This window comes from Sprattus sprattus (assembly GCF_963457725.1).
Source record: "Sprattus sprattus genome assembly, chromosome: 5".
Lineage (NCBI taxonomy): Eukaryota > Metazoa > Chordata > Actinopteri > Clupeiformes > Clupeidae > Sprattus > Sprattus sprattus.
In genome coordinates, this window is record NC_137924.1 from 18,943,669 (window position 1) to 18,970,887 (window position 27,219).

Consider the following 27,219-nt stretch of genomic DNA (forward strand, 5'->3'; position numbering starts at 1 on the left):
TCATAATTCATTTTCAAACAGTTTCCTGTCCAAAATGCTCAAATGTGTGACATTACATTTTTACTTCTTGTATTGTTTCACAAATTGTCATTTTTTTTGTCATTCTCTTTTAGTACCTGCAAAGATTTACCTGCCCAAGGAGCTCCAAGGCTTTGGAGCTGTCCATGCTGTTTGTGGTGAAGTCCTCTCAATCAAGATTCCAATCAGCGGCAAACCTGAGCCTGCAATCACATGGCAGAAAGGAAAAGATATAATTGACAACACTGCATATCATCAAGTGATTGTGACTAGATCCTTCACTTCTCTTGTATTCCCTAAGGGAGTTCAAAGGAAGAGTTCTGGTTACTACATAATTACAGCAAAGAACAGATTTGGTGTTGACAAACAAACAGTTGAACTGGATGTTGCTGATGTACCCAGTCCACCCAAAGACGTGATTATCAGTGATGTATCAAGAGATTCCATCACTTTCACATGGAGTCCTCCAGAAGATGACGGTGGCACCCCAATAATTAATTACATTGTGGAGAAGTGTCCCACGACAGGTGACAGGTGGATCCGTGCTGCTACGACAACTGAACCGACATTAACTATAATCAATCTCTTTGGCAAGACCAAGTACCAGTTCCGTGTCATTGCTGAAAACAGATTTGGTGTGAGTGAACCATCCAAGCCTACAGAGCCTGTGACAACAAAGCAAGAAAAATCCATCCTCAGAAATTATGATGATGAGGTGGATGAGGCTAGAGAAGTCGCTAAAGAGGAAGCTCCAAATTCAAAGGTGAAGCTTGTGCCTAAAAAGTACGACATTGCGGAGGAGTTTGCTCGTTCAGGACACTTCGGCACTGTTTGCCGCGCTGTGGAATTAAGTTCTAAGAAGACTTTCATGGCCAAATTCATTAGAGTCAAAGGTCCCGATCGTGAGCTGGTGGTCAGAGAGGTTGAGACACTAAACCTTGCCAGACACAAAAACATTCTGTATCTGCACGAGACCTTTGATAGCTTGGAGGAATACGTCTTGATCTATGAATTTTTGTCTGGCGTTGACATATTTGATCGTCTTGGCGTAGGCAACTTTGAACTAACAGAGCAGGAAATTTCAAGCTACATGAGACAGGTGTGTCAGGCTCTTAAGTTCTTGCATAGTCACAACTATGGACACTTTGACATTAGACCTGAAAACATCATCTATGCCACAAAAAGGAGCTCAACTATCAAGATCATTGAGATGGGCCAGGCTAGACTTCTGACTCCTGGAGAAAATATCAGGATCCAGTTCACTGCAGCTGAGTACTATGCACCTGAAGTCCACAAGCACGATTTGGTTACCACAGCAACAGACATGTGGTCAGTCGGTGTTCTGGCCTACGTGCTCCTCAGTGGCATTAATCCATTTGGCGCTGAGTCTCAGCACAAGATGATTGAAAATATCACAAATGTTGAATACATATTTGACAATGAGGCATTCAGAGACATCAGCATTGAAGGTATGGACTTTGTTGACAGACTGCTTGTTAAGCAACGGAGGAACCGTATGACTGCCTCTGAGGCACTTGAACATCCTTGGCTCAAGATGAAGATTGAAAATCTCAGCAACAAAGTAATCAAAACGTTGAGACACAGAAGGTACTACCAGTCATTGGTGAAGAAAGAATGGAGTACTGTGGTCACAGAAGCCCGTGTTGCCTATGGTGGTGCCTACAGAAACCAGAAGGGTCTTACACTTGAGAGAGTGAAGGTTGGATCTCCTGAGCAAGGCTTGAGACCAGGGCCTGTCATGCATGGCTCTGCTGAGGAAGGTGGTCATGTGAGATTCATGTGTGCCATTGCAAACTATGAAAGAAACACAGAGGTGACATGGTACCACGGCTCTCGCAAACTTGTAGCAAGTCATAAGTATGAAATCAGCTATGCTAATGGATTTGCCAGTATCTATGTGAAGGACATTGAGGATTCAGATGATGGTTTATACAGATGCAAAGTTGTTAATGAGGAGAGAGAGGAGAATTCCTATGCAGAGATATTTGTGGAAAGTGTAAGATCTCATCGTGAGTACTACCTGGGACGCACAGTTAAGAAATTGAGGAGGGGAATTGATAAATCTAAACTTCTTCAGAGGCCTCCTGAGTTTACACTGCCTTTGTACAACCGTACAGCATACATTGGTGAAGACGTACGATTTGGAGTGACAATTACAGTCCATCCAGAGCCACAGGTCACTTGGTTGAAGGCTGGACACAGAATTAAACCTGATGACAGCAAGTACACCTTTACAAGTGATAAGGGTCTCTATCAGTTGCTTATTCACAATGTTGGACTTGAAGATGATGCTGAGTACACTGTCATGGCTCACAACAAGTTTGGTGAGGACAGCTGCACGAACCGCCTTACAGTGACACATCATCCTGTTGTTGAAGAGACAATGAGGCCCATGTTCAAGCGCCTTTTGGCAAATGTCGAATGTGTTGAAGGAGAGAGCGTCCGCTTTGACTTGAGGGTGTCTGGAATTCCAGCACCAACCCTGAAGTGGGAGAAGAATGGAAAGCCTCTGGAATTCAGACCACAAGTTGCAGTTGTTCAAGAAGAATCCGACTACCATGTTCTGCACCTTCGCGAAACTCTTATTGAGGACAGTGGCACTTACAGAGTCACTGCAACAAACTCCGCAGGATCAACAAGCTGCCAAGCGACACTTAGGGTTGACCGTCTTACCTACACCAGGAGAGAATTTAAGAGTGAGGATGAAAAACAGAAATATGTTCAGAACCAAATCGAAAAGACACTGAAGATGGCACAGCACTTCTCAAAAACAGAGTGTGAGACAACACTCAATCTTGCCGCACAAGAAGCTTTGAAAGAAGCTTCAGAATTATACAAACCAGCATTCAGCACAAAGAATGTTGAGGGTGAATTTGACATTACACCGGAGAAGAGACCAAAGATATTAACGGAGAAGAGGAGAATCCGTATGCCCTATGAAATTCCAGAAAGTCAGGTTCATGATCCAACTGTCCTTGAGGAGGACATGGGTATCAAACTCTTTGTTCCCCTGTCTGAAATGAAGTGGTACAAGAAGCTGCGTGATCAGTTTGAGATATCTGAACGCATGGATAGAATTGTACAGAAGAGACAACCTCGCATCCGTCTTTCCAGATGGGAGCAGTTCTATGTGATGCCACTTCCAAGAATTACAGATCAGTACAGGCCAAGGTTCCGTATTCCTCAGGTCTCTCAAGACGATCTTGAAACTGTAAGACCAGCGAGGAGATCACCTTCTCCCGAATCAGTGGCATCCTTCAGACAGAGAAGAAGGTCCCTTGGAGACCTGTCTGAGGATGAACTTCTGCAGCCTGTGGATGAATACCTGAAGTCGAAGAGAACTGAGGAGCAGCAGTTGCTCGAGGAGGAGCTTGAACTTGGCTTCTCTGCCTCCCCACTAAGTGGCAGTCCAGTACGCTTTGAACTGTCTTCACTACGCCGTGCATCACCAGGGCCTGTGGCAATGGCTGAGGTGAAGCATGAGGAAAAGAAAAAGCGCACCACCGTTGCACAATTCATGAAAAGAAGAAGGTCACTGTCACCAACTTACATTGAGCTGATGCGTCCAGTGTCGGAATTGATAAGAGCTCCTCGAGCTCGTCCCCCAGTGGAGGTTGAGGGAATGGCTACAGAAAGAAGATCGCCCACCCCTGAGAGGACACGTCCTCGCTCTCCTAGCCCTGTTTCCACAGAGAGGTCCAGATCATCTAGGTCATCATCCAGGTTTGAAAGATCTGCCAGATTTGACATCATGTCAAGGTATGAATCAAAGAAAGCAGCTCTTAAATCTGAGAGGAAATACTCAGTTGTTACTCAGACACCATTCAGCCTTGACCATGTTCCACGTATTACTGTTAGAATGCGTTCTCATCGTGTGCCATGTGGTCAGGACACAAAGTTCACATTAAATGTCCAGTCCAAGCCAGAGGCAGAAATCAAATGGTATCATAATGGACAGGAAATTCAAGAGAGCAGCAAGTACGAGTTCACAAATATGAGTGGAGTTTTGTCTATAAAGGTCTCAGAGTGCAGTGCAGAGGACAGTGGAACATACCGTGTTGTCTGCACAAATTCAAAGGGAGAGGCATCCGACTATGCCACCCTTGATGTTTCAGGTGGAGAATTTTCCACCTATACTTCCCGCCGTAAAGATGAGGAGAAACCTAAAACTTTTGTTCCAGACATCACAAAAACGGACTACTACCATACATCATCTGTTAGAGCTTCTTCCTCTTCAAGAACTCACCTTGAGATCAAAGAAACCTCAACAAAGTTCACGGAAAGACGCGAGGTATCAGCATCAGAATATGCTGCAGCTGAGAGGGTGGCATCATCACCTATAAGATATGCTTCAACTGAATACTTGTCTTCATCATCTTCTTTCTCATCAGAAAAGTTTGCTGCCTATTCAAAGTCAAAAACTGTTGAAGAGGTCAAAAAAGTTAAGGCCACTTTATCTGCAAGAATCCTCACAAAGCCCCAGTCAACTACAGTTTCTCTCGGGGAGACTGCAAGATTTACATGTGATATTGATGGTGAACCAGCACCAAGTGTGACATGGCTGCATGAAGGAACCACTATTGTATCATCTCACCATTACCAGGTGACTACAACACAGTACAAGTCTACATTTGAAATCTCCTCTGTTGAGCTTTCTGATGAGGGCACCTACACACTGATAGTGGAGAATTCAGAAGGCAAACAAGAGGTAAGATTTACCTTGACCATCCGTAAACCACCACCTAAAGAGGAGGTCATTGCCCCACCTCCAAGTGTGAAGTCCCCTGAGCCTGAGGTAAAATCCCCAGAGCCAATTCAAGTAGCCTCACCAGAGCCGCAAGTCAAATCACCCGAGAGTGTGAAGTCCCCAGAACCAGTTACCGCGCCCGAGAGGGTGGCATCCCCCCCAATGGTAAAATCTCCAGAGCCCATTACATCACCTCCAAGGGTCAAATCCCCAACACCAATCAAGTCCCCAGAGCCGGTGACCCCACAAAGGATGAAATCTCCAACTCCAGTCAAATCTCCAGAACCAATCACATCACCCCTAAGGATGAAATCTCCAACTCCAGTCAAATCTCCAGAACCAATCACATCACCCCTAAAGATGAAATCTCCAACTCCAGTCAAATCTCCAGAGCCAATCACATCACCCCTAAGGATGAAATCTCCAACTCCAGTCAAATCTCCAGAACCAATCACATCACCCCTGAGGATGAAATCTCCAACTCCAGTCAAATCTCCAGAACCAATCGCATCACCCCTAAAGATGAAATCTCCAACTCCAGTCGCATCACCCCTAAAGATGAAATCTCCAACTCCAGTCAAATCGCCAGAACCAATCACATCACCCCTAAGGATGAAATCTCCAACGCCAGTCAAATCTCCAGAACCAATCACATCACCCCTAAGGATGAAATCTCCCACTCCAGTCAAATCTCCAGAACCAATCACATCACCCCTAAAGATGAAATCTCCTACACCTGTAAAATCTCCAGAGCCAATTGCCTCACCTCCAAGAATCAAGTCTCCAGTGCCAATTGCTTCGCCACCAAGAATCAAGTCTCCAGTGCCAATCACTTCACCTAAACGAGTAAAATCCCCAACACCAGTTAAGTCTGCTCCACCAAAGCTTGTTCAGCAGCTTAAAGCAGAGGCCTCTGAAGACAAAGTGAAAATGTACTGTGTTGCTGAAAGCATGGTGAAGGAAGTTGTGTGGTACAAAGGGAGCAAGAAATTGACACAAGGCAGCCACTATCAAATTCAAACCTCAGCTGATGGAACCTGCTGCCTGTTTATCTATGACGTCTCTGAGAGTGACCAAGGTGAATACACCTGCGAGATTACTACAGAAGGAGGAATGTCCAAAACATCATTCTCCTTCACTGGCCAAGTGTTCCAGAGCATATACACAAAAGTGACAGCTTTTGTTGCAACGCACATGGCAATTCAACGTAAGTTATATATTTACTATGGTTAGCTATGTTTTTGTAACACCTTGTGATTTATATGTAGCGGTAGTGGCCAGCACTGTTGGTGTTTGCAAAGTTTAAATAGATCTGTTGTTTAATATTACTTCACTTGTATGCAAAAATAACCACATGAACTCCATGAAATATCTCAAAATGCTTTTGTTCTTTTTGCATTTCAGAATCTGTGAAGACGTCTGAGGTCATGACCCATGGATTCCAAGAGTCATCTGAAATGATGGTCATGAAAGAAAGTACCTCTTTCTCATCCAAGTCTGTCCACATGGAGAGCTCTGTGCAAGAGTTCAGCAGTGCCAGCATGGCTGAAATGAAGTTTGAAACAATGTCTCAATCCAGCATGTCTTCAATGGCATCCGAGTCAGTTTACGCAATGAGTTCAAGCAGTATATTGTCAAGTCACTCACATCTAGAAGGGACCTCCATGAGATCCATGCTGCAAAGTGGGCAAGGTGAGCTATTTTATCTATCTTACAAATAACGGTAGGTTTCCCTGTTGCTTGCTGTTTGATACCGACATTGTAAATATTGAATAATTGTCATAACTTGTACTTTTTGACAATACAGGTTCAGCACCTAGAATCGAAGCCCTCCCTGAGGATATCAGCATTGAAACAGGGAAGGTTCTTACTGTTACCTGTGCTTTCTCTGGAGAGCCCATCCCTCACATTGAGTGGTCCCGCTCAGGAAAGAAACTGCCTGGTGAGGAGGAAAGTGGCAGATTCCACATTGAGACCTCAGAAGACCTCACCACACTCATCATCACCAGTGTCAAAGAGAGTGATGCTGGAGCATACACCCTCAAACTTTCCAATGAGCATGGATCTGACACAGCAACTGTCACCATTAGTATTCGATCAGTGTAAAAGCAATACGATTATTTCTAATCCCCCTCCCTCTTTAAGTGCCTTTTTATTTATTAAATGAGCAAAGAAATCTTTACTTGATAAATACCTGGATTACTGTTCCTGTAAATATGAACTATTTTTATACCAAACTTGACATTAATTTATGCCAAACTAGACTAAAGTCTAAAGTTGTTATAAAATGTGCCATATTGGATAATTATGACTTAGGATTTTTGGATCCATTTTTCTGTGACATGTACATAATGTATATAGCCGAATTTAACGGTTATGGGAAATGTATGAATTGTTATTTATGACAATATTAACTGAAACACAAGGAACTAAATGTTTAACAGGAGAAAGTTTCGCATGAAACGAATACCCTGAAAAACTAGAAACGAAACTATGTGCCTCAACAAAAAGTTGAAGTCTTAAGATTGCCTCAACAGGTAGAGAGGCTCCCTGTTGAAGTTGAAACTAAATCTGAGAGACAATATAATAATCACTGTATGCCCACGCATGCAGTGATATTACCGTACTCTTATGAAATGTTACTTGACCATAAGACCTTGAGTGCTGTTTGCATAATACCCTCATGTAAGCAGGACAACTAGGCCTTGTGTTCAGACTGACTATGTCATACCACCATTTTAATGACATGCTCAAAGTGCGAGCGGCCTGCACTAGAGCAAAAGTTTTTATGTGCTCTGTTTCTGGCAAAGGACTGCCTGCATATGCTTTAAAAAACAACATCACCTGGCCATAAATCAAGAAAGTATATCTTGTACTTCTTTGCAGAAACAGAGCCTTCTCTTGGAGGATTGCTTTTGTGCATCATGTGTGTTTGTGTGTTAGCTTTAGTATTTCACCCAGTCAGTCGTTGGGGCAACTATCAAGAAAGTGTACCACAGTAACAACACCTGCTGTGCAAATAAGACTTAACAAAAGTAATATGCCCTACACTTTGGTTTGATTGAATGTAGTATTGTAGTATTACTTATATATGCAACCTCCTTGAGTTTTATTATTATTGATTCAATAAAGCATGATTTCAGCACATACATTTCTGGTTGTCTGACTGTTTCATTTCTTACTGTTTGCAAACTGTAAAATGATACACAGTGTTGTGTAGCAATTGCATATTTTAATGTAGAGGCACGCAAAAGATGAACTGATCTCCAAAAGACACAAAGTTAAAGATGAAACATTTCAAGCAAGATTAGTCTATTATTTTAGTTTTGAACAATTTTAAGGTAAATAGGAGCACCATGGAAAACTTGTAGGCTCCCCAATAGACTTGAGCTCTTATAACCTTACTCAGGTCTCATCTCAGACCTTAATTAGCTTGTCATGGCTATGCCTGGTTCACAATATTTTTTTTAGGAAAGGCCAAGTGACTACCCTGATTCCTCAAACATTGTCCTAACAATAAGCAGCCATGGGCTCCTCTAAGCAGCTTCCAAGTACTTCAAATAATTCATGCCCACAAGGCAGATGGTTATAAGAATGTAGAAAAGCGTTTTCAGGTAGCCGTTTCCTCAGTTAGTAATGTATTTAAAAAAAATTACACAAACGATGGAGGACAAGTTGAGGTCTGGAAAACTTTCTGAGAACTGTTCATATAATTGCTAGAACGGCAAATCAAAACCCCCGCTTGACTGCAAAAGACCTCCAGGCAGACTCTGGAGAAGTGGGGCGCTGTGCAGTAACACCTGCACCAATACTATATCTCCTTCATGGAAGAGTCATCAGAAGTAAACCTTTCCTGAACCCTCACCACAAAATTCAGCATCAGAAGTTTGCACGTATGCGGTATGATGGAAGTTAAGACCAAGCTTTTTGGCCACGATTAGTAGGTAGATTCCATGCAAATATCTCCTCTCCAACTGTTAGGCACGTGTTGAATTGATCATGCTTTGGGCTTGTTTTGCTGCCCGTGGCCCAGGGAACATTTTACTCGTAGAGGAAAGAATAAATTAAATCAAATACCAGCAAATTCTGAAAACAAGCAGCACACCATCAATAAAAAAGCTGAAAAAGGAAAAGAGCATAATGATCCCAAACACACCTCAAATCCACAGTGGACTACATAATGCATGGTATTATCTTTGCCCTCACAGTCCCCCTACCTAAACATCATTAACTATCTGTGGATAGACCAAAAACACTGCATGCAAGACGGTCCAAGAATCTCACAGCATTAGAAGCCTTTGTCAGGAAGAATGGGTAAAACATTAGTGTAAGTACTTCTGTCCTGTACTGACCATGCAGGGTGTCTAAACTATTGCTTTGGGACCCTTTTATTATTTTGAAACTGTAAAAGATGGAAATGAGAAGTAATTTTTTTCTTCTTCTTTTGACCAGGGTGTGCCCAAACTTTTGCATGCCACTGTATATTTCACATACATACGGTCAGTGGAAGTGTAACAGGAGCATAAGGGGGGGGAACCCCACAGCCCTGTGTAAGTAGCCAACTACGCCACCCTGGGAATTGCACCCAGAGAATATTTAACCTAAATGTTCTTGTAGGCACCTCAGCCCTCGAGAACAGGTTCGATACACACACACACACACACACACACACACCACACAAGAGTCATGAGTTCCAGAAGAAGTTTATTTATTATAAAGAGGTGTAATTAGGATGTATATGTTGGGAGATGGAGAAATGGACCTAGACAAACTTAGAGGTTAGTCAGGGTAGAAAAGTATTTATTTAATTATCAATAAAAAGGGGTTCAAACAGTCAGCACCAGGGCTTGCAAACACGCTAGGGAAGGGAATTAAATGGAAATAAACTATAACAGGCACAGACTAACCTTAGAGGGGCGGCGGGCTAACTGGAAAGTGTGCTCAGGACTCACACCGCCCTTGTGAAGGAAAAAACACGGCACAGCACAGCACAGCACACGGAAAGTGACACAGCAACAACACAGCAACCAATGATAAGTGAGCATGCACTGACGGGACTCCACCACCAGGATCCCTCCAGGGACTCCTCCAGGATAGCACAATGCCTGCTCATACACACAAAAGGGGAGAAAGGAACTATTAACACCAGTCGATCCCAGCTGTAGGACAACACACATAAACTTAAGGGCAAGATAGTTTCCCCTCTCACAGGATACCTGAAATACTACCCATAAACTATGGAGGACTGAAAGTGCCAAAATTCAATAAATAAATACACCATCAATAATTATTTAAATGTGTCATTAATTAATTTAAATTGGAATTAAATAAATAAATGTTTCAATAAATGTGTCATTAATTAATTCAAATTGGAATTAAATACATAAATGTTTCAATAAATGTGTCATTAATTTATTAAATACCAATTCATTTTATGTAAAAAAAAAAACACATTTAATTATTTCACTATTTAATTAATTATGTCATGGTCCTGTGTTGCAGCGCATCAATAATTTATTTTATCTGTCAAACTCACCCATCAAAGTCAGTGGGCGGGGCTAACGCTGATTTAGTCTGATCCATTGCTTTAGTCTGAAGTGCCTGGAGAGAGACATTTTTCCACCGGTTCCAGCACCAAAACTTAACGTTATGGAATCTTGTGACATGTTACTTTGGTTAAAATTGTGAGTTATTCACGAGTGGTCTTCTTCCAGCGAGAACGCAAGTTCATTTCGATAAAACTTAAATTTTGTTTAACTTTTTAATACCATGTAGTACCATACGACCTAAAGTTAAAGTTCTGTTTACTTGATCACTTTAGACTAGAGTTTTTGAGATGCTCCATGGACCAGCTCAGCAGTAGTTAATTCCTTTGAAATAAACCGTTCAGCATATTCACACCTATTTGCCTTGAGAAGTTTCTTGAGAACTCTTAGAATTTTCCACGACGTATAAAAGTTCTGTTTACTTGGCCATGGCTTTCTATATTTTCTCACGTAGATCAGACGAGTGGCAATGCAGTTCATGACGGGAGTTGACTAGCTACTTAACAACTGTAGCAGTAACCTACAGCAGCTAGTGCTAGTTACTACACGAACGTGCTTAGTCAAGAGCTTCTATTTTTTCAAGTGGCAAGTCTTCTACAGTACACACAATACAAAACCAGCACTACATCACGGTCTCAGTTAATGATGCAACTACGGGTTTTCTACGAGCAGGCAATGCAGGACATGATGGGAGTTGACTAGCATAGTACCTCACGACAGCTAGCAGCTAGCTGCTACAAGAACTTGCTTAGTCAACTGTTAATATCAAGTGTAATATCACACAAAAACAAGCCAGATTGAAAGAGATAATGTATACAAAGCAGACAAACCAACACATTTTGATGGATGAAAGCCCTCTTTATTATTTGTAATGAGTTTGTTATTAGGTCTGTTGTCCTTTTGAACTCTGTCCTTTTGAATCCAACTCTCCTCGTATTTCCCCATACATTTTAGCTTTCCTTACTGACTTTTCAATTTTGTTTTGCATTTCTGTTGATGGCTAAATTGCTTTCGAGGTATTTAATCCATGGTCCACTACTGGATCGATTTTCCGTTTTCTTCATCTCGCACGCTCTGGATTTTTAGCGTTTAAGGAAAAGTTTTGTTTGACACAGCGTTTAGGAATGAGGCCTGCGTCAATCCAAATATCTTGAATCGGTAAGCCTCGACTTGATGTGCAGGGTAACCAATCAGGTTTTAGGAATCCGCCCACTGACTTTGATGGGTGAGTTTGACAGATAAAATAAATTATTGATGCGCTGCAACACAGGACCATGACATAATTCATTAAATAGTGAAATAATTAGTGTTAATAATGTGTTTTTTGACATAAAATGAATTTGTATTGAATTAATTAATGACACATTTAATGAAACATTTATGTATTTAATTCCCATTTTAATTAATTAATGACACATTTAAATAATTATTGATGGTGTATTTATTTATTGAATTTTGGCACTTTCAGTCCTCCATAATAAACAATACACATGCAGACAATACAAAACAGATCACAGGAACAAATGTATGCTTTACACAACTAAGCCAATGCATTAAAATAAAACACAGACCAAAATAACGAAACAAAAGCAACAGAACAACAAGTTAAGCACGCCAAACCAAAGCAATTAAATTAGGTGAGACGACAGACAAAAGCAAGCACGTGAACAAATGACAAGGACACACCGTAGGCTACACGGCAAAGTAGGGAAAGTAGGCTACTGACGCCAAATAAAAAACAAACTAGTGAAAACCAAATCAAAAGAAGACAAGACAGCAGCTTGTGGCTCCGGCCCTCCTCCGGGCCGGGTTGCGTCTGAAGAACACAAATCGTAATTAAAAAACCAACGGAGGTAAAATGATGCCAATAGGGAGATTTAAATAAATACCCACGGTACTCGTAAACACTGGCTGCCGCGGGAACGTGTGCCTCACTAAAATAACATAGAACCCATTATAAATATGATTGATAATTTAAAAGACCATGTCTGCTTACCCATGCAAGAAACATAGAATACATGGAACTAGGAGGAACAAGAGAGTTCTCGAGGTCAGCGAAAGAAGAGGACCACAACCCAAGGCTACAAAAAAAGGACAACGTTAATCCACAGTGTATTTAAAGTTCCATGCAAATGGCTTAGGTGTGAAAACCTACCGCGCGAGAAACAGGATGCCGAACTGCATAGGAGCTAGCGATTTCCCAATCTCAAGACACTTCAAACTCCCAGGCCTTCATAGCCACACACCCAAGCAGAGTCTACAAACAGGTGGGCTAAATTAGTGCAGTGACGTGAGAGCGTATGGCGAATTCATCTCACTACAGACGGATTAAATCGTATTGTTTAGTTCTTATGGAGGACTAAACATGACATAAGTATAAATAAATAAATACGTAAATAAATGCATAAATAAATACGTAAATAAATGCATAAATAAATAAATAAATGCTGAAATAAATGAATAACTAAATAAATGTATGAATAAATGTATAAATGCTTTATATGTATTTCTACATTTCTACATTTATTTATTTCTACATTTCTACATTTATTTATTATTTACTATCAGATCAAATGAAGGTCTACATTTCAATAATATTTCAACAGTGTTTATTGTGTTTTTCCATATTAACATTAAACATAGTGTCCAGCATATAACCTAGCAAAGTTTCAGCTACAGCACTCATTTGCTCGGTGTTGGGCAGTGAATGAATTAGTCAGGATGATGGAAGATCGGGCATACTGGGCTTTAAGATCATGTATTTTCTGTGCTCGCAGTTCGGATTTGAGAGGGTTACTTTGATCAAATTCTTTGTGCTTCATATCGTAGTGGCGTTTCACGTTGCTGATTTTGACGAGTACCACCGTCTCAGAGCATATCAGGCACACAGGCTTACAGCTGCGCGCAGGCAGAATGAACATGTACACGTCTGTCCACTCCTCCTTGAAAGCTCGGTTCTCGCTGTCTTCCTTTCTCTTCTTAGAGCATGTCATGTTTCTCTTCAACTGCGAACTGCAATGAATCTAGCTTTGCTTTCCCTCTCAACTCACACGCACACTTTTCTTCAGTCAATTTGTCTGCAGCTTGTGCGTGCACCAGTCCCACAGCTCGCTTTGTGCGGAAGAAGTCCTTTAAAAGCGAGCCCGTAGTAGGCTATCATCTGATTGGCTACTGGCACTATAACGTTTAAACAAAAACATAAAGTTATGGTTAATTTAATGTATTTAACGGGTTTATAAAAGTCACCCAAACATTAGTTGTTAAAACCGATTCTTGTGTCTCGGTCTGCCTATTGCCGACCCCTGCACACGAATCTGCTCCGTCAGTAAGGCAGAACTAGTAGACCCGAATCGAGCACACTCATGTAACCAATCATGCTGTTGACTGAGGTTAGGACCTCCTACCTCATTTACATATGGACACAGAAATACAGAAATAAATAAATGTAGAAATAAATAAATGTAGAAATGTAGAAATGTAAAAATAAATATAAAGCATTTATAAATGTATTCATGCATTTATTTATTTATTCATTTATTTCAGCATTTATTTACGTATTTATTTATGCATTTATTTACGTATTTATTTATTTATACTTATGTCATGTTTAGTCCTCCATAAGTTCTGAGTGTCGTTATGAAATATAACCTACCAAAGTATCCCCAAATAAGTATTGTAACAGGATTATATTACCGGAGGAGGAGTTAATCAAACACAAACACAGAATACACGTTTTACTATTTATTACAATTATAGTCAAGTCAATACATACAACCCAACCACCCGTATTCACACTACGTCACACACACACACACTGAGCCTCTCTATGGCCGACTTAAACTAGGGGAAGGGACTGACCAGTAACCCCGGCCGGGGGCTAACTCACCCTAACTCACACACACGATTGTACAATAGTCCACAGAAGGTAATGGCTTCTCCTCTCAGTGTTGCCCAGCGTTCTCTCTCGCACCCAGATTCAGACAGTCTGTTATAATCCTCTCCAGGAACAATCAAACCTCCTTAACAGGCAACAGGTGTCTCACCCACCTGCAGCCGGTCACAATTAATCCATTGGCGGGGCGTTGCCACTGCGGCCAAACAGAGTTCATTACAGTATTACCAAATAAAACCTATACACACTCATGCAGGGATGCAAAGCGACATGGAATGGAAAGCTGCAGCTTGGAACCAGTGAATCCCTTATCAAAAAGTCCTATTGGATTTCGTTTTTTTCCATTACAATCCTATTGGATAGTGGAAATCCTGCAGGATTTATTGTTATACCAGGAGTGTGTGTTGCGATTGTTAAAATCCAATAGGATTCTAAAGGGCTGGAGTGTGGTTCTATGGGATTTTTACTTTCCAATAGGATTTTCATCATGACCTTCCAATAGGATTTTTTTTTTAATGGGGTAGGGGGTTTAATTGGATGTTTGGCTTATATTTTCCAAAAGGATTTTTAGCATTAGGGCTGGAGGGTGGTTCTATGGGATTTTGACTTTCCAATAGGATTTTCATGATGCAAAGATGAACCGACAAGGCAAGGAAAACAAATACACATACATACACTGAAACTTTTAGGCATAGTAATATTTACTTATTCAAAAGTAGCAATTCTTACAGTGTAATATCAAGTTTCAGTGGGGACTAGAAAAAAACATGAAACTATACACAACATATTCATGTAATTGATGTTTTTGATTTTGGAAGAGTATTTTTTACTAGAAATTTACTCATAGTATCTAGGCTATTATTGTCGCTGCACCAGCACCTGGAATTTTTAAGTAACTTTTACTTTGAAGTTTTATGAATGCATTTTGAATTCGCGCATGCGCCGTTGGACAATGCCAATAGCCAAAGCACTTGAAGACGCTGAGATCGGGCGGTTGGGGAGAAATGGCGGAAAGGGAGCGTAGACGTTTGCGTGTTGACCCTGAGCTTCGGGCGGTTGGCAACAGCTGGACTGGAAATGGACTGGGGTTAGGAAGTGACGGATCAGGAAGTGAGACTGGGGAGATGGATTGGAAATTAGTGGATCGAAAGAAGAAACGCAAAGACAGGGATGAATCAGATAGTGGCGACATTGACAAGGGAACAAAAACGGTGAAAAGAAGTGAAGATGAGTTCAAAGTATTTATCAAACTGATGCAAGAGGGGACTACTTTTGATGAGTGGAGTCCAATCCAACTAACCAAAATTCTATATAAGGAAATAGGGGAGGTAAGGAGCGCTAAAAAATTGAGGAATGGGTCTTTATTGGTAATGTGTAAAAATGAGGAACAACAACAGAAAGCAATAAAACTGGATAAACTAAACGGACAACGTGTGAAGTGTTCAATGGCGTTTGATAAAAAGTTTGTTAGGGGTGTGATCTCAGGGATCCCGCTAAGTGAGTCAGTGGATTCAGTGAAAGAAGGGATAGACAATGTAAAGGTAAGGGAAGCAAAACGACTTAAGACAAGAAGGAATGGAATTGTATGTGACAGTCTAGCTATTTTGTTAACATTTGAGGAAGAAAAACTCCCAGGGAAAGTCTTAATTGGCTATATGTGTTATGATGTCAAGGCTTACATTCCTCCACCTCTGCGGTGTTTTAAATGTCAAAGATATGGGCATGTAGCGGCGATTTGCAAGGGCAAACAAAGATGTAGCAAATGTGGGGGTGATCATGAATATGGCAAGTGTGAAGAAGGAGCGAAGCTTAAATGTTGTAATTGTGGAGGAGAACACAGCGCAGCATATGGTGGATGTGAAGCTAACAAAAGAATTCAAGAGGTTCAGCGGATTAAAGTGGTTCAGGGGGTCTCTTTTGCAGAGGCAGTTAAGAAAGTCCCAAAAAGTAGTCCAGTAGAAACAACAAAGGACAGGAATAAAATTGTAGGGGAATGTGTAAAGTGTGATAAGTTAAAAGAAGAGACGCTGATTGTGAGTAAAAGTGATTTTGTGCTGTTCATGGCTCAGATAATAAATTGGTCAGCTCAAACCAATAGTAGAACTGAAAGAATTAAAATAATTGTCAAGTCAGCCGAAAAATACCTGGATGCAAAGGGAATGCCTTGGGAAAGAGTGAGAGACATTCTTAATGATGAAGCACAACAATCACAGTCATGGCTTGGGCCTGTATAATGGTTTTAATTATACTTCAGTGGAATGCCAGGAGCCTTTTAGCAAATGGCCAAGAATTTAAGAAATATGTGGAAAATTTAAACGAGAAACCTAGTGTTATCTGTATACAAGAATCATGGTTGATATCAAAGTTAGATTTTAATATTAAGGGATATAACTCAATAAGGCGGGACAGGGAAAATGGTAGGGGTGGTGGAATCATAACCTTTGTGCAAAGAGGTGTCCAGTACAGGGAAATTAAAAAGGGAAAAGATTTAGAATATAATATAGTGGAGGTTAGGACAAAGGACTCTTATGTGGAAATAATTAATTTTTACAATCCGTGTAGACCGTTAGAATTAAATCAATTGACTGAAATATGGAAAGATATAAGAGGGAGGGTTTTATGGTGCGGAGATTTCAATTCGCATAGCACATTATGGGGAGATAGGGATGATGCTAATGGGAATATAATTGAAGAATTTATGGACGCAGAGGAATTAGTGTGTTTAAATGATGGTTCAGGCACCAGAATGGATGTTACAAGAGGATCTGAGTCAGCAATAGATCTGACTCTAGCTACAATAAATATTGCAGACAAATGTGAATGGGAAGTTCTGAGGGACAACACTATAGGAAGTGATCACTTTCCTATTAAAATTCAAGTGGGAGAGGAAATGTTAATAGAGCATGAAATAAAAAGTGAAAAATGGATACTAGAAAAGGCAGACTGGGAGTTGTTCAGAGAAGTTAGTGATGACTTACTAACAACAATAGATGCAGATAAAAACGTTGAGATTTTATGTAAGGATATTAGTAATGGTATAATTAGTGCTGCAGGATTGGCCATTCCGAAATCTAAACCCAAGACATTGCTTAAAATAGTTCCTTGGTGGTCAAGTGAATGTAAAGAAGCAATTAAAAATAGGAATAAGGCATTTAGACTTTTAAAAATAACTCACAATTTTAAAAATTGAATTGATTTTAAAAAATCACAATCTATACTCAGGAAAACTATTAAGGAAGCCAAGAAAAATTATTGGAGAAGTTTTTGTGATACAATTGGAAGAACCACACCAGTTGGGAAAGTTTGGGGTATGATAAAGAAAATGAGAGGGAATGGGAAAGAATATGGCTATCCTGTACTGGTTGATGGAGAAAATATAATCACCAGTAATAAGGACAAAGCAAAGTTAATAGCTAAGACGTTAAGTAAAGTTCATAGCAGTGAGAATTTAAACCAAGAGGAAAAAAGAGCAAGAGCAGAGACAAGTGCTAGTTTTCAGTTTAATAATGAGGAGGGAATAGGAGGAGTAATGGACGAAATATTTACAAAAGCAGAACTTAATCATGCATTAAGAAAGATGGGGAAGTCTTCTCCAGGGGGGGATGGGATTTGCTATGCTATGCTGGAAAACCTTACAGATAAAGGAAAAGAAGTATTATTAAGTCTTTATAATAAAGTATGGGTAGAAGGGATTTTTCCAAAAGCATGGAAAGAATCAATAATAATTCCTATTAAAAAACCAGGTAAAGATCCAAAAATCCCAGGTAATTATAGACCAATTGCTCTTACATCCCAAATGGGGAAGACGATGGAAAGAATGGTAAATGACAGATTGACATATGAAATAGAAAAGAAAGAAATGTTAAGAAACTATCAGAGTGGTTTTAGAAGAGGCAGAAGCACAATGGACCCTGTATTATATCTAGAGGATTGTATAAGGAGAGCTCAGGTGAATAAAGAGTCAGTGATAGCAGTATTTTTTGACATAGAAAAGGCATACGACATGATGTGGAGGGAAGGGTTGTTGATGAAGTTAAACCAAATGGGAATTAACGGAAGAATGTTCAGGTGGGTAAAAGAATTTCTAACTGAAAGGATAATAATGGTGAAAATAAATGGAGAGGTAAGTGAGAGGTATCAAGTGGAAAATGGCATCCCACAAGGAAGCATTGTTAGTCCGTTGTTATTTTCAATTATGATAAATGAAATATTTAAGGGTGTGGAACATTTTGTTGAGGTGGCGTTATTTGCGGATGACGGAGCAATGTGGAAAAGGGGAAGGAATCTGAAATTTGTTGCGAATAAGATCCAACAAGCAATTGATTTAGTAGGAATATGGGCAATTAAGTGGGGTTTTAGGATTTAGGATTAAAGATCAAACTTTCAGGAAAGGAATTGGAAAGAGTGGATTCTTTTAAATACCTGGGAATATGGTTGGATAAAGGACTAACCTGGTCAATACACATCCAGAAAATGATTGACAAGTGTAAAAGGGTGTTAAATGTAATGAGGTGTCTATGTGGTGTGGTATGGGGGGCTAGTAGGGCTGCATTAAGTGCAATATATACAGGGTTGATTAGATCAATGTTTGATTATGGAAGTATAATATATGGATCGGCAGCTAAAACTTTATTAAACAAATTAGATGTAATTCAAAATCAGGCATTAAGAATATGTAGTGGTGCAGTCAAAACCACACCGGTGTCTGCTGTTCATGTAGAGATGGGGGAAATTCCTCTTCACTTCACAGGAGAGATCAATTGGCCCTGGTATATTGGGCAAATTTGAGGGGACACAGAGAAAATCATTTGAGTCAACCAGTATTGGAGCCATGCCAAGAGAGAGGTAGGGGTCAAATAAGAAGCTATGGATGGACAATAAAGGACAAGGTGAGTGAAGCAAGTTTAGCGTCATTAGCAGTAAGTCCTACAGTTCCTCTACCAGCTATGCCACCATGGAGTGTTAGTGAATTGTATGTAGACTTAGGACTATTAGAAGAAAAACAACAGGGAAATGGAGTTGATAGGAACAGAGTTCATAGCTACATGACGGCAAAATATGGAGAAGACATAATTTTATACACTGATGCATCAAAGAGTACTGACAGGAGGGTAGGGGTTGCGTATGTAATTCCAAAATTGAAATTAATGGAATACAAGCGAATAAATGATGATTTAGCCGTATATACAGCCGAGTTAGTGGCCATATGGCTGGCGTTAATTTGGGTAGAAAGCAATAGGCCAAATAGAGCAGTGGTTGCATCGGACTCCAGCTCAGCACTGAATAGTATTTATTCATCGCAGTCCGAATCAAGACAGGACTTGATTTGGGAAATTGTGCAACTGGTTAATAGTCAGGTAAAATCAGGGATATGTGTATCCTTTGTATGGGTGCCAGCACATGTGGGGGTGGAAGGTAACGAACTAGCAGATGGATATGCTAAAAAAGCAGCTACAAGGTCCAGTATAGACCTTGAAATCAAATACAGCAAGGCAGAGATTAAAAGTATGGTGAAAGTGTTGGTTAAAGAAAAGTGGCAAAACATATGGAGCAGTGGGAAAACTGGGAGGCATTTGTATGAAATCCAAAACCTAGTGGGGAAAGCACCCAGTACAAATAGAAGTAAGGGAGAGGAAGATATGTTCTCCAGACTAAGGTATGGGCACACAAGACTTAACAGTTCATTGGTCTTGATTGGAAAGCATGAGGATGGAAAATGTATGTTTTGTGGAGGGGTTGAGTCTGTGGAACATGTACTTGTCCATTGTATTGAGTACCAGGAAGACAGAGAGAGGTTGAGGCTGAAGCTGACGGAGTATGAAGTGGGTCTGAGTTTGAAGGAGATTTTGCAGATTAATTCGGGGCATATCAATTTCAATTATTTGGTCAAGTTCTTAAAGAGAACAGGATTGATAACAAGAATTTAGGTTTTATTTCATCTTTATTTTGTTTTGTTATTTTGGTTTTGTTTGTTTGTTTTGTTTGTTTGTTTTATTGATTTTGTAATCAAGTACCCCTGAGCCACACTCCAGTCCAGTTGGTGGCGATAAATGCACCATTACAGTTGGTTGCCAACCGCCATTAAAAACCTATAAGAAGAAGAAGAAGAAGAAGACGCTGAGATCGTCGGGCAAGATCTGCAAACGTTTGAGGTGAGTTGGAGACTATTTTGATAAAAAGCACGATACATTCTTACTTAGAATATCTTCTTTCAAAACTAAAACGATTATGTTTTTATTTAACAGTATTTGTGGTTTAGGTCCAGTCGAAACAGAACTTTCCAAAACTTTAGGTGGCAATGTATGACTAGGCTCGCACCATTGCTAGTTCAACATGCATGTCATTTCAGTCAGCAATTGTTAGCTAACGATAGTTAGGTCAACACGTGTCTGTATGCCATGCCATTCTATTCTAGCTAGCTAATATTAGTTAATGTACCTGCCAACTCCACGTGTCTCGCATAAATTGAGAAGGGGCAAACAAAAACAATGATTTATGGTTATCAAAAGCAAGACATGTATTAAATGATGAAATGCATAGATTTTTTTTGACCCATGTTGTGTCTTAGAGGGGGTTTGCATAGCTTGTGTAGTTAGTTAATTAGTTGACGATCAAGCTGTTTTGTATACTTTTACTTACTTTTTACATTTCCATGACTTGTACGTGTTGTGTTGCCCCCTGTCTCTTACTGTCTGTGGAAGAGGAAGTCGAAACTCAGTGCCCAGCAAGTAATTGCTGGTAAGTAATGTCACTGATGTGAATCCCAAAAGGAGTCAACGCAGCGAGAGAGACAAGAACGCCATGTCTTCATGAATTTAACTTTATTCATCCTTTGAGAAGATATTCAACAACAATATAAAAAACAAGGTAATGTACAATGCATGTAAGGGAAGTTCAAAAAGATAAAATGCAATTAGTAATTAATTAATCGATTTCGATACTATTTGGCTGAAGAGATGTGTACATGATTTGATCCATTTTCATAAATACAACCTTTCTGATTACATCAGTGTGTTTCACTGCAACTGTAGCAGGGGTTACACTAACTATTTTGATATGCCCCTCTGTCTCAGATGCAAAAAATGCATTTTCAGATCTGAAAAGTTTGATGACAAACACAGGCACATTGCTGTTTATGCTTAGGATGGAAATTATTTTGCCAATGCCTCCATTTTTTAATTCTACTGTGTAGCTATTATGTTTTTTCGTTGTACCATAATTCTCGGTTGTAAAAACTTTTCCTTTCATCACAGCACGATTGTAATATTGAGCAACTGATGTGCCTTGAGGTCCCCACAATGGAGTTATCAAGGACTGCTCAACATTGTCAAGTTTTTTGTGGTGTGGACACCCTAGTAACACAATGTTTTCCAGCTTTAACGCCTTAACTCTTGAGGGATATCCAGCAATCCATTCATGCACTATGCTGTCAATTGAATGTGTCAGATCACTGTCACTTCTTGACTTGTCCAAGAGCATCGGTAAGGACTGCAGCAAGGAAAATCGGTACGCAATCTGTTGTGGTATGGATTGGGTGCCATGGCACAAACGCGTAAGCTTTTGATTGTGGCCTTCAAAAGCAAAGGCAGAGTTAGACCATAAGGGTCCATGTAACCTAACTGAGAATTGGAGATGGGTCAATTGATGTAGGTTATATGACATTTGGGATATTCCATAAAATTGTTTAACTTGACTTACGAATTTGTTAATGTTCTGTGAGGCACAGGCCAAGTCAATTTCGGACACGGTGTCTTTAAGGAGGAGGAATATAGAATTTACAAGGTATAGCCAATGTTTTAAATATTTGTTGGGCAAGATAGAATTTAAAACGGGTAAACTGTAATAAAGTAGCCAGCTACGGCATTCAGCTGCTTTCCATTTTTGAGCACTCCCCACAGTGCGTGGCACTCTGGGGACATCGGATGGTGGTGTAAGGGATAGAAGTTTTTGGTCGACTTTGTTTTTAGATGTCCCAATGTACCAGGGGTTGTCATGGTATTTGCTGTTAAACCAGAGGTCTAAAAAGTGCTTAGTGACTCCAAGCAGAACGGCATGCATGTAGTCGACTGGAAAACTTTTCACCATATCAAAGCCAAATCCAGAGCTATGAAGAAGGATTAGTGGGGAAACTGTTTTGACGCCAAGAACGTGCTCGATATTGCTCCGAATCGCTTTTTCTCCACTGCTTATGATATGCTCGTGCGTTCTTAACTGAGCAGGAACGTCGTCATACACCCGTGTGAACCCACAACCTTTGGCTACAACTTTCATGCACACATACCTATGAAATACTCTTACATTCACTATTGAAACGCTCTCACCGTCACTACTGAAGTTACTGGTGTGAATACATGTGAAACGCTTGCACATCCTCATGTAAGAGCATATACATATAACTGAAAAACGTATACATACACATTTGAAACGATTACAAATATGTGCATGCATGAGTGTTTCAGATAGATACGTTTAAATGTTTCACTTGTATACGTATAAGCATTTCATATGTATGTGTATATGCCACAGAGGTATGTATGTATGCGTGTGTGTTTCTCATATGTATGTGTAAGTGTTTCAGACGAGTCTGTATGTATGTGTGAGTGTTTCAGTAGTGAGTGTGTGAGCGTTTCAATAGTGAGTGTAAGAGTGTTTCATAGGTATGTGTGTGAGAGTGTCTCAATAGTTATGTCCTAAACGGCCCCTCATAGATTAACATTAACCCACACATTTGCAAATCCCTAACAATGCTAACTTTTGTGCCTATATAGACTGCATGGTATAAAATAGTAAGAGTAATGATTATTAGTGTGCAGTGATGGTTATAAGTGATTAACTGTACCTCAGATTAGTGAGTTAATTCCCTCTTAAAATTACAGTTGGTGAAATAATAGTAGAGACAGGGGAAGTAATTCAGGCCTAACTTCAGTCATTTGGATGTTTGTAGTGTGGTATGCTGAGATGTCTAAAGCACTCCAAAGTTATAGTCTTTAATAAAATAGTAGAAATATAGAATATTAGAAAAAAACTAAATTAAAACATTTGATCCAACTGTATATCAAGCAGTGATGTCAAATGTCAAGTGATGTCAAATATATTTTCTATGGGGCGCCGTTTGTAAAATGTTGCACGTTCTAAAATCCTGCTCAGTTTTGGCACATTTAGCACATTTAGCATTATAATACGGGGGAAAAAGCACGACAATATTCACATGTCACCTTTTCAAACATTTAGAGAGAAATTGTTGTTTAATAAGTTGTTGTAAATAAATGTTAATGTTAAATGTTATATGTAAATGTTATATATATATATATGTAAATGATAAATGTAAACGTAAATATTAAATATAAACTTAAATGTGTAATGTTATATATAAATGTTAAATATAAGTGTTAAATGTAAATGTAAAATATAAATACTTAAATGTAAACGTAAATGTTAAATGTCCGAATTATGTTCAGTCTACATTTAAGATTCGGCGCCAGAACATTACAATATTTACGGTAATTTGCTCGTGGAGCAACGGGTTTTTTGAATGGAGAAAAGCGCGGTCTTTTATTCACGAGATAACGACAAGACAACAAGATGGCAAGTCCAAATGAATTAGATTTAGCTTTAATTATAGAGAGAGCTGTTGCAGCTGGCGTTAGGGCGGCTCTCCAAGACCGACCTACATTGGGAACAAGTGCTGCAACCGACACCACATCATTGCCCTCGGTAAGTTCGTAAATAAGGTTGTTTCTTTTATTAATGGGGAGAGGTGGAGGGTGAACTAGCTAGCATAGTTGGCTAGTGAAATTCAAAAATACACCTCGAACATGTAATGTTTTCCTTCACTCCTATCAAAACGAAACTTTACACAATTAAAGTACCCATGAAAAGTAACATGGTTGGTATGTTTCTTTTGAAATGTATATGAATATGCACATGAGCTCCACAATTATTGAATATGTCTATGAGAAGCAGCCACAGAAATGTATGTGTTCAGCCGAAGTTATAACGGCCAATAAAGTAAGGTGACCAGGCGTCCCCGGTTTTTCACTGACAAAGATAAAATCTTTACACTGTTTTGGGGGTGTTAACGTGTCTGAACTGATAATGTCCCCACATTTTGTCTCAGAAATATGGTCACTCACTTACAATAAAGTCATTGTTGAATTATGCTCGTCTGAGATCACTACAAAGTATAACGTTACGTTAGCACGCCGACATGCCCTCACACGCCACCCTCATTTAGGCAAAGGAACTTTTTGCCTCCAGTGTCTTGGCATCTTTCACTGCTGTTTTATGTAAGTTCAGCCATTCTGAGTAGGTTCTACACATGTTAAATACATTCGTGTCGTGTATCTACTATACAGTATTACACGCCGAAAACAGCTTCTTTGGAATCTTCCGCTCTTTATTGCTAACACAGTAAAAAGGCACAAAGCTTATCACAAGTATCTCCGTGCTGTCCAACTGGTAGTGAGGAAGTAAGAGGGCGCTCCAAGATCGCGCGCAAGCATTTATACACACAGGTCAAGGTAAACACATTAAATACCCAATAAAACAATAATGAATTCTATGTGTATCTCCATACACTACACTCCTCACCTGAAAACCTGAACCCAGTTCAACATCATTTTTTTTCTTTCCTTTTATTACACACATTTCATAACAATGGGTTCTCACAAAATCTAACCTATCAGGCGGTTTCACAGTCCGCCGTGGCCTCTGACTCAGTATACTATCTGAAGCTACAGTAGGAGCTGCATCACCAGAACTTCGTTTCTCGACTCTCAGTGGATTCTGGATCCTGTACAGGCATTGGAACACATGCATGATGAGACACATTTTGTACAACACCCACATCCCTAAAATTCACATTAGATCCATCTGACACACTTTCCATCTCAATGTCAGTGATCATTTGATTGACATGTCTCTTGTACACTTTTTCATAAACTTTCACCATGTAAGTGATAGGACCAAGCATCTTCACAATAGTACCAGGTAGCCATTTGACACCTTCCTCTCCCCTATGGTTACGAACCAACACCTTCTGTTTTGGCATGGCGTCCGGGAACACACACAAGGACGCAGTGACACCCTTCGCTCGACCTAGGTCTGCACTGAAAACGACTCTGTGCACACTTGTTTAACTGGGTCAGTGATGGCAACACGATTTACTTTCGACCAATCATAAGTTCAACACTCGAATCCAATCACGGCCCATAAGCGCAGGTGCTTTACCACGCGCGACTAACAGTGGCAGCTGTAAATGCTGTTTCCCAATATGCACATTCACTTTGAGTTTACCCAACAGAGCTAACGGTTGATCAGTGTAGGTTCTCAAAGTAATGTCGCACGGTTGTAATTTAACGTCACTCAGCTTATATCTGTACAGACTCTGAGATATCTGACATTGCTGCGCCAGTATCTACTTCCATGTACATCCTAGCCCCATTGCATTTTACCATCACTTTGTAAGGTTTCACATACTCACAATCAGTATGTACATTATACAGTCTCATATCAGTGTGTCGTTCCGTAGCCGATTCGGGAGACTTGACTCTTTGGCCCACAAAGTTCACCCTGCATTTGGTCCGAAACGGGCGTGCAGACGAATGTCCAGTAAACCGCCTCTCTTGGTCAGGCGCGTTCCAGATGTCCGCTATTTCCGCATCCCCGACACTGGAAATCCTTGTAGCGACAGTTAGCCGGTCCGTGTCCTTTCCCAAGGCACCTGTAGCAGTCCTGGTTGGTGTCACCGACCTTCTCTCTTGGGTTCTGCACAGCCCTGGCTCCCGGTGTCTCCTCATTCCGACATGGTCCGCGGGAGTCACTCGTTGCATATAAAACGAACAAAAAATAGGACAAGCCCATCCTCGTCACCAAAAACTGTCGTGTATCTACTATACAGTATTACACGCCGAAAACAGCTTCTTTGTAATCTTCCGCTCTTTATTGCTAACACAGCCAAACAAAGAGATGAGGTTACAGCAGAAGTCCTTGCTTGCCTCTTGAAGCCAAGCTACTCCGTCCTGGGGAGCAACAAAAGGCCAAAAGAGGAACTTATGGTTGTGAAATTCAGAGAATTACATGCCAGTAAAAAGGCACAAAGCTTATCACAAGTATCTCCGTGCTGTCCAACTGGTAGTGAGGAAGTAAGAGGGCGCTCCAAGATCGCGCGCAAGCATTTATACACACAGGTCAGAGGTCAAGGTAAACACATTAAATACCCAATACACATTAATACCAAATAAAACAGTAATGAATTCTTAGGTGTATCTCCATACACTACAATTCACTATACACTACAATTCCCCATTTAATGGATAGAGATCAACTATTTAATGGATAGAGATCGACTCTCCCAGCATCACTCCATAGCAAAGTAGTTGTGACGCTCACGTGCATATTCAAATTCATTTGAAAAGAAACTTGTTATACAAAATTACTTTTCATGGGTACTTTTTAATGTTTTATTTTGATGGGAGTAAAGTAAAAAAAATGTAGGTGTATTTTTGCCATGCATTATTAGCTCACATCTCAGATTGATGAGAATTAAACATAATTCCTCAACTAGGATGTCTTAATTTGACCATTTTATCAACTTACCTGACTTGCCAAATGACATGGCTGTGTAGTTAGCGAATGTTGTTCTTATTTGGAGCACTGCATTAATGTGATGTTTTATTTATTAAGGTATCAGCAGGGATTTCAACAATAAGTACAGCCACCACATCCCTGAGATCGGTAGGTTTTAATTCATGAGAGATAAGGGGTCTGCAACCCAGCCCGTAATGTTGCTGTTAAAACCTTTTGTTTTGTGATACCTTATATGTGATGGACCACCAGTTACTATACATGGGGAACACCATACAATTACTGGAGTTTCTGCAAAGAGAGGCTGGAGAGGTTATGGCATTGCAGTATCGACCTGTTGTGATTTCACATATTTAATACAAATGTTCACTCTTAACACAGGTACCTCTTCCATCTTTCCCCCAAAGAAG

The 27,219-nt window shown here is 40.1% G+C and overlaps 1 protein-coding gene across 9 annotated transcripts in view; it reads left to right on the plus strand.

Moving 5' to 3' along the window:
• The window catches only part of ttn.2 (titin, tandem duplicate 2), a 167,591-nt gene extending 159,654 nt beyond the window's left edge, over positions 1-7,937 (plus strand). For all 9 annotated transcript variants that reach the window (XM_080839079.1, XM_080839080.1, XM_080839082.1 and 6 more), the window contains 3 exons: positions 114-5,993; positions 6,191-6,478; positions 6,594-7,937. In XM_080839079.1, coding sequence (XP_080695205.1) covers positions 114-5,993; positions 6,191-6,478; positions 6,594-6,892 — 6,467 coding nt within the window. In that variant the 3' untranslated portion in view covers positions 6,893-7,937. The remainder of the gene's footprint in view (positions 1-113; positions 5,994-6,190; positions 6,479-6,593) is intronic.
• Positions 7,938-27,219: the final 19,282 nt, after the last annotated feature.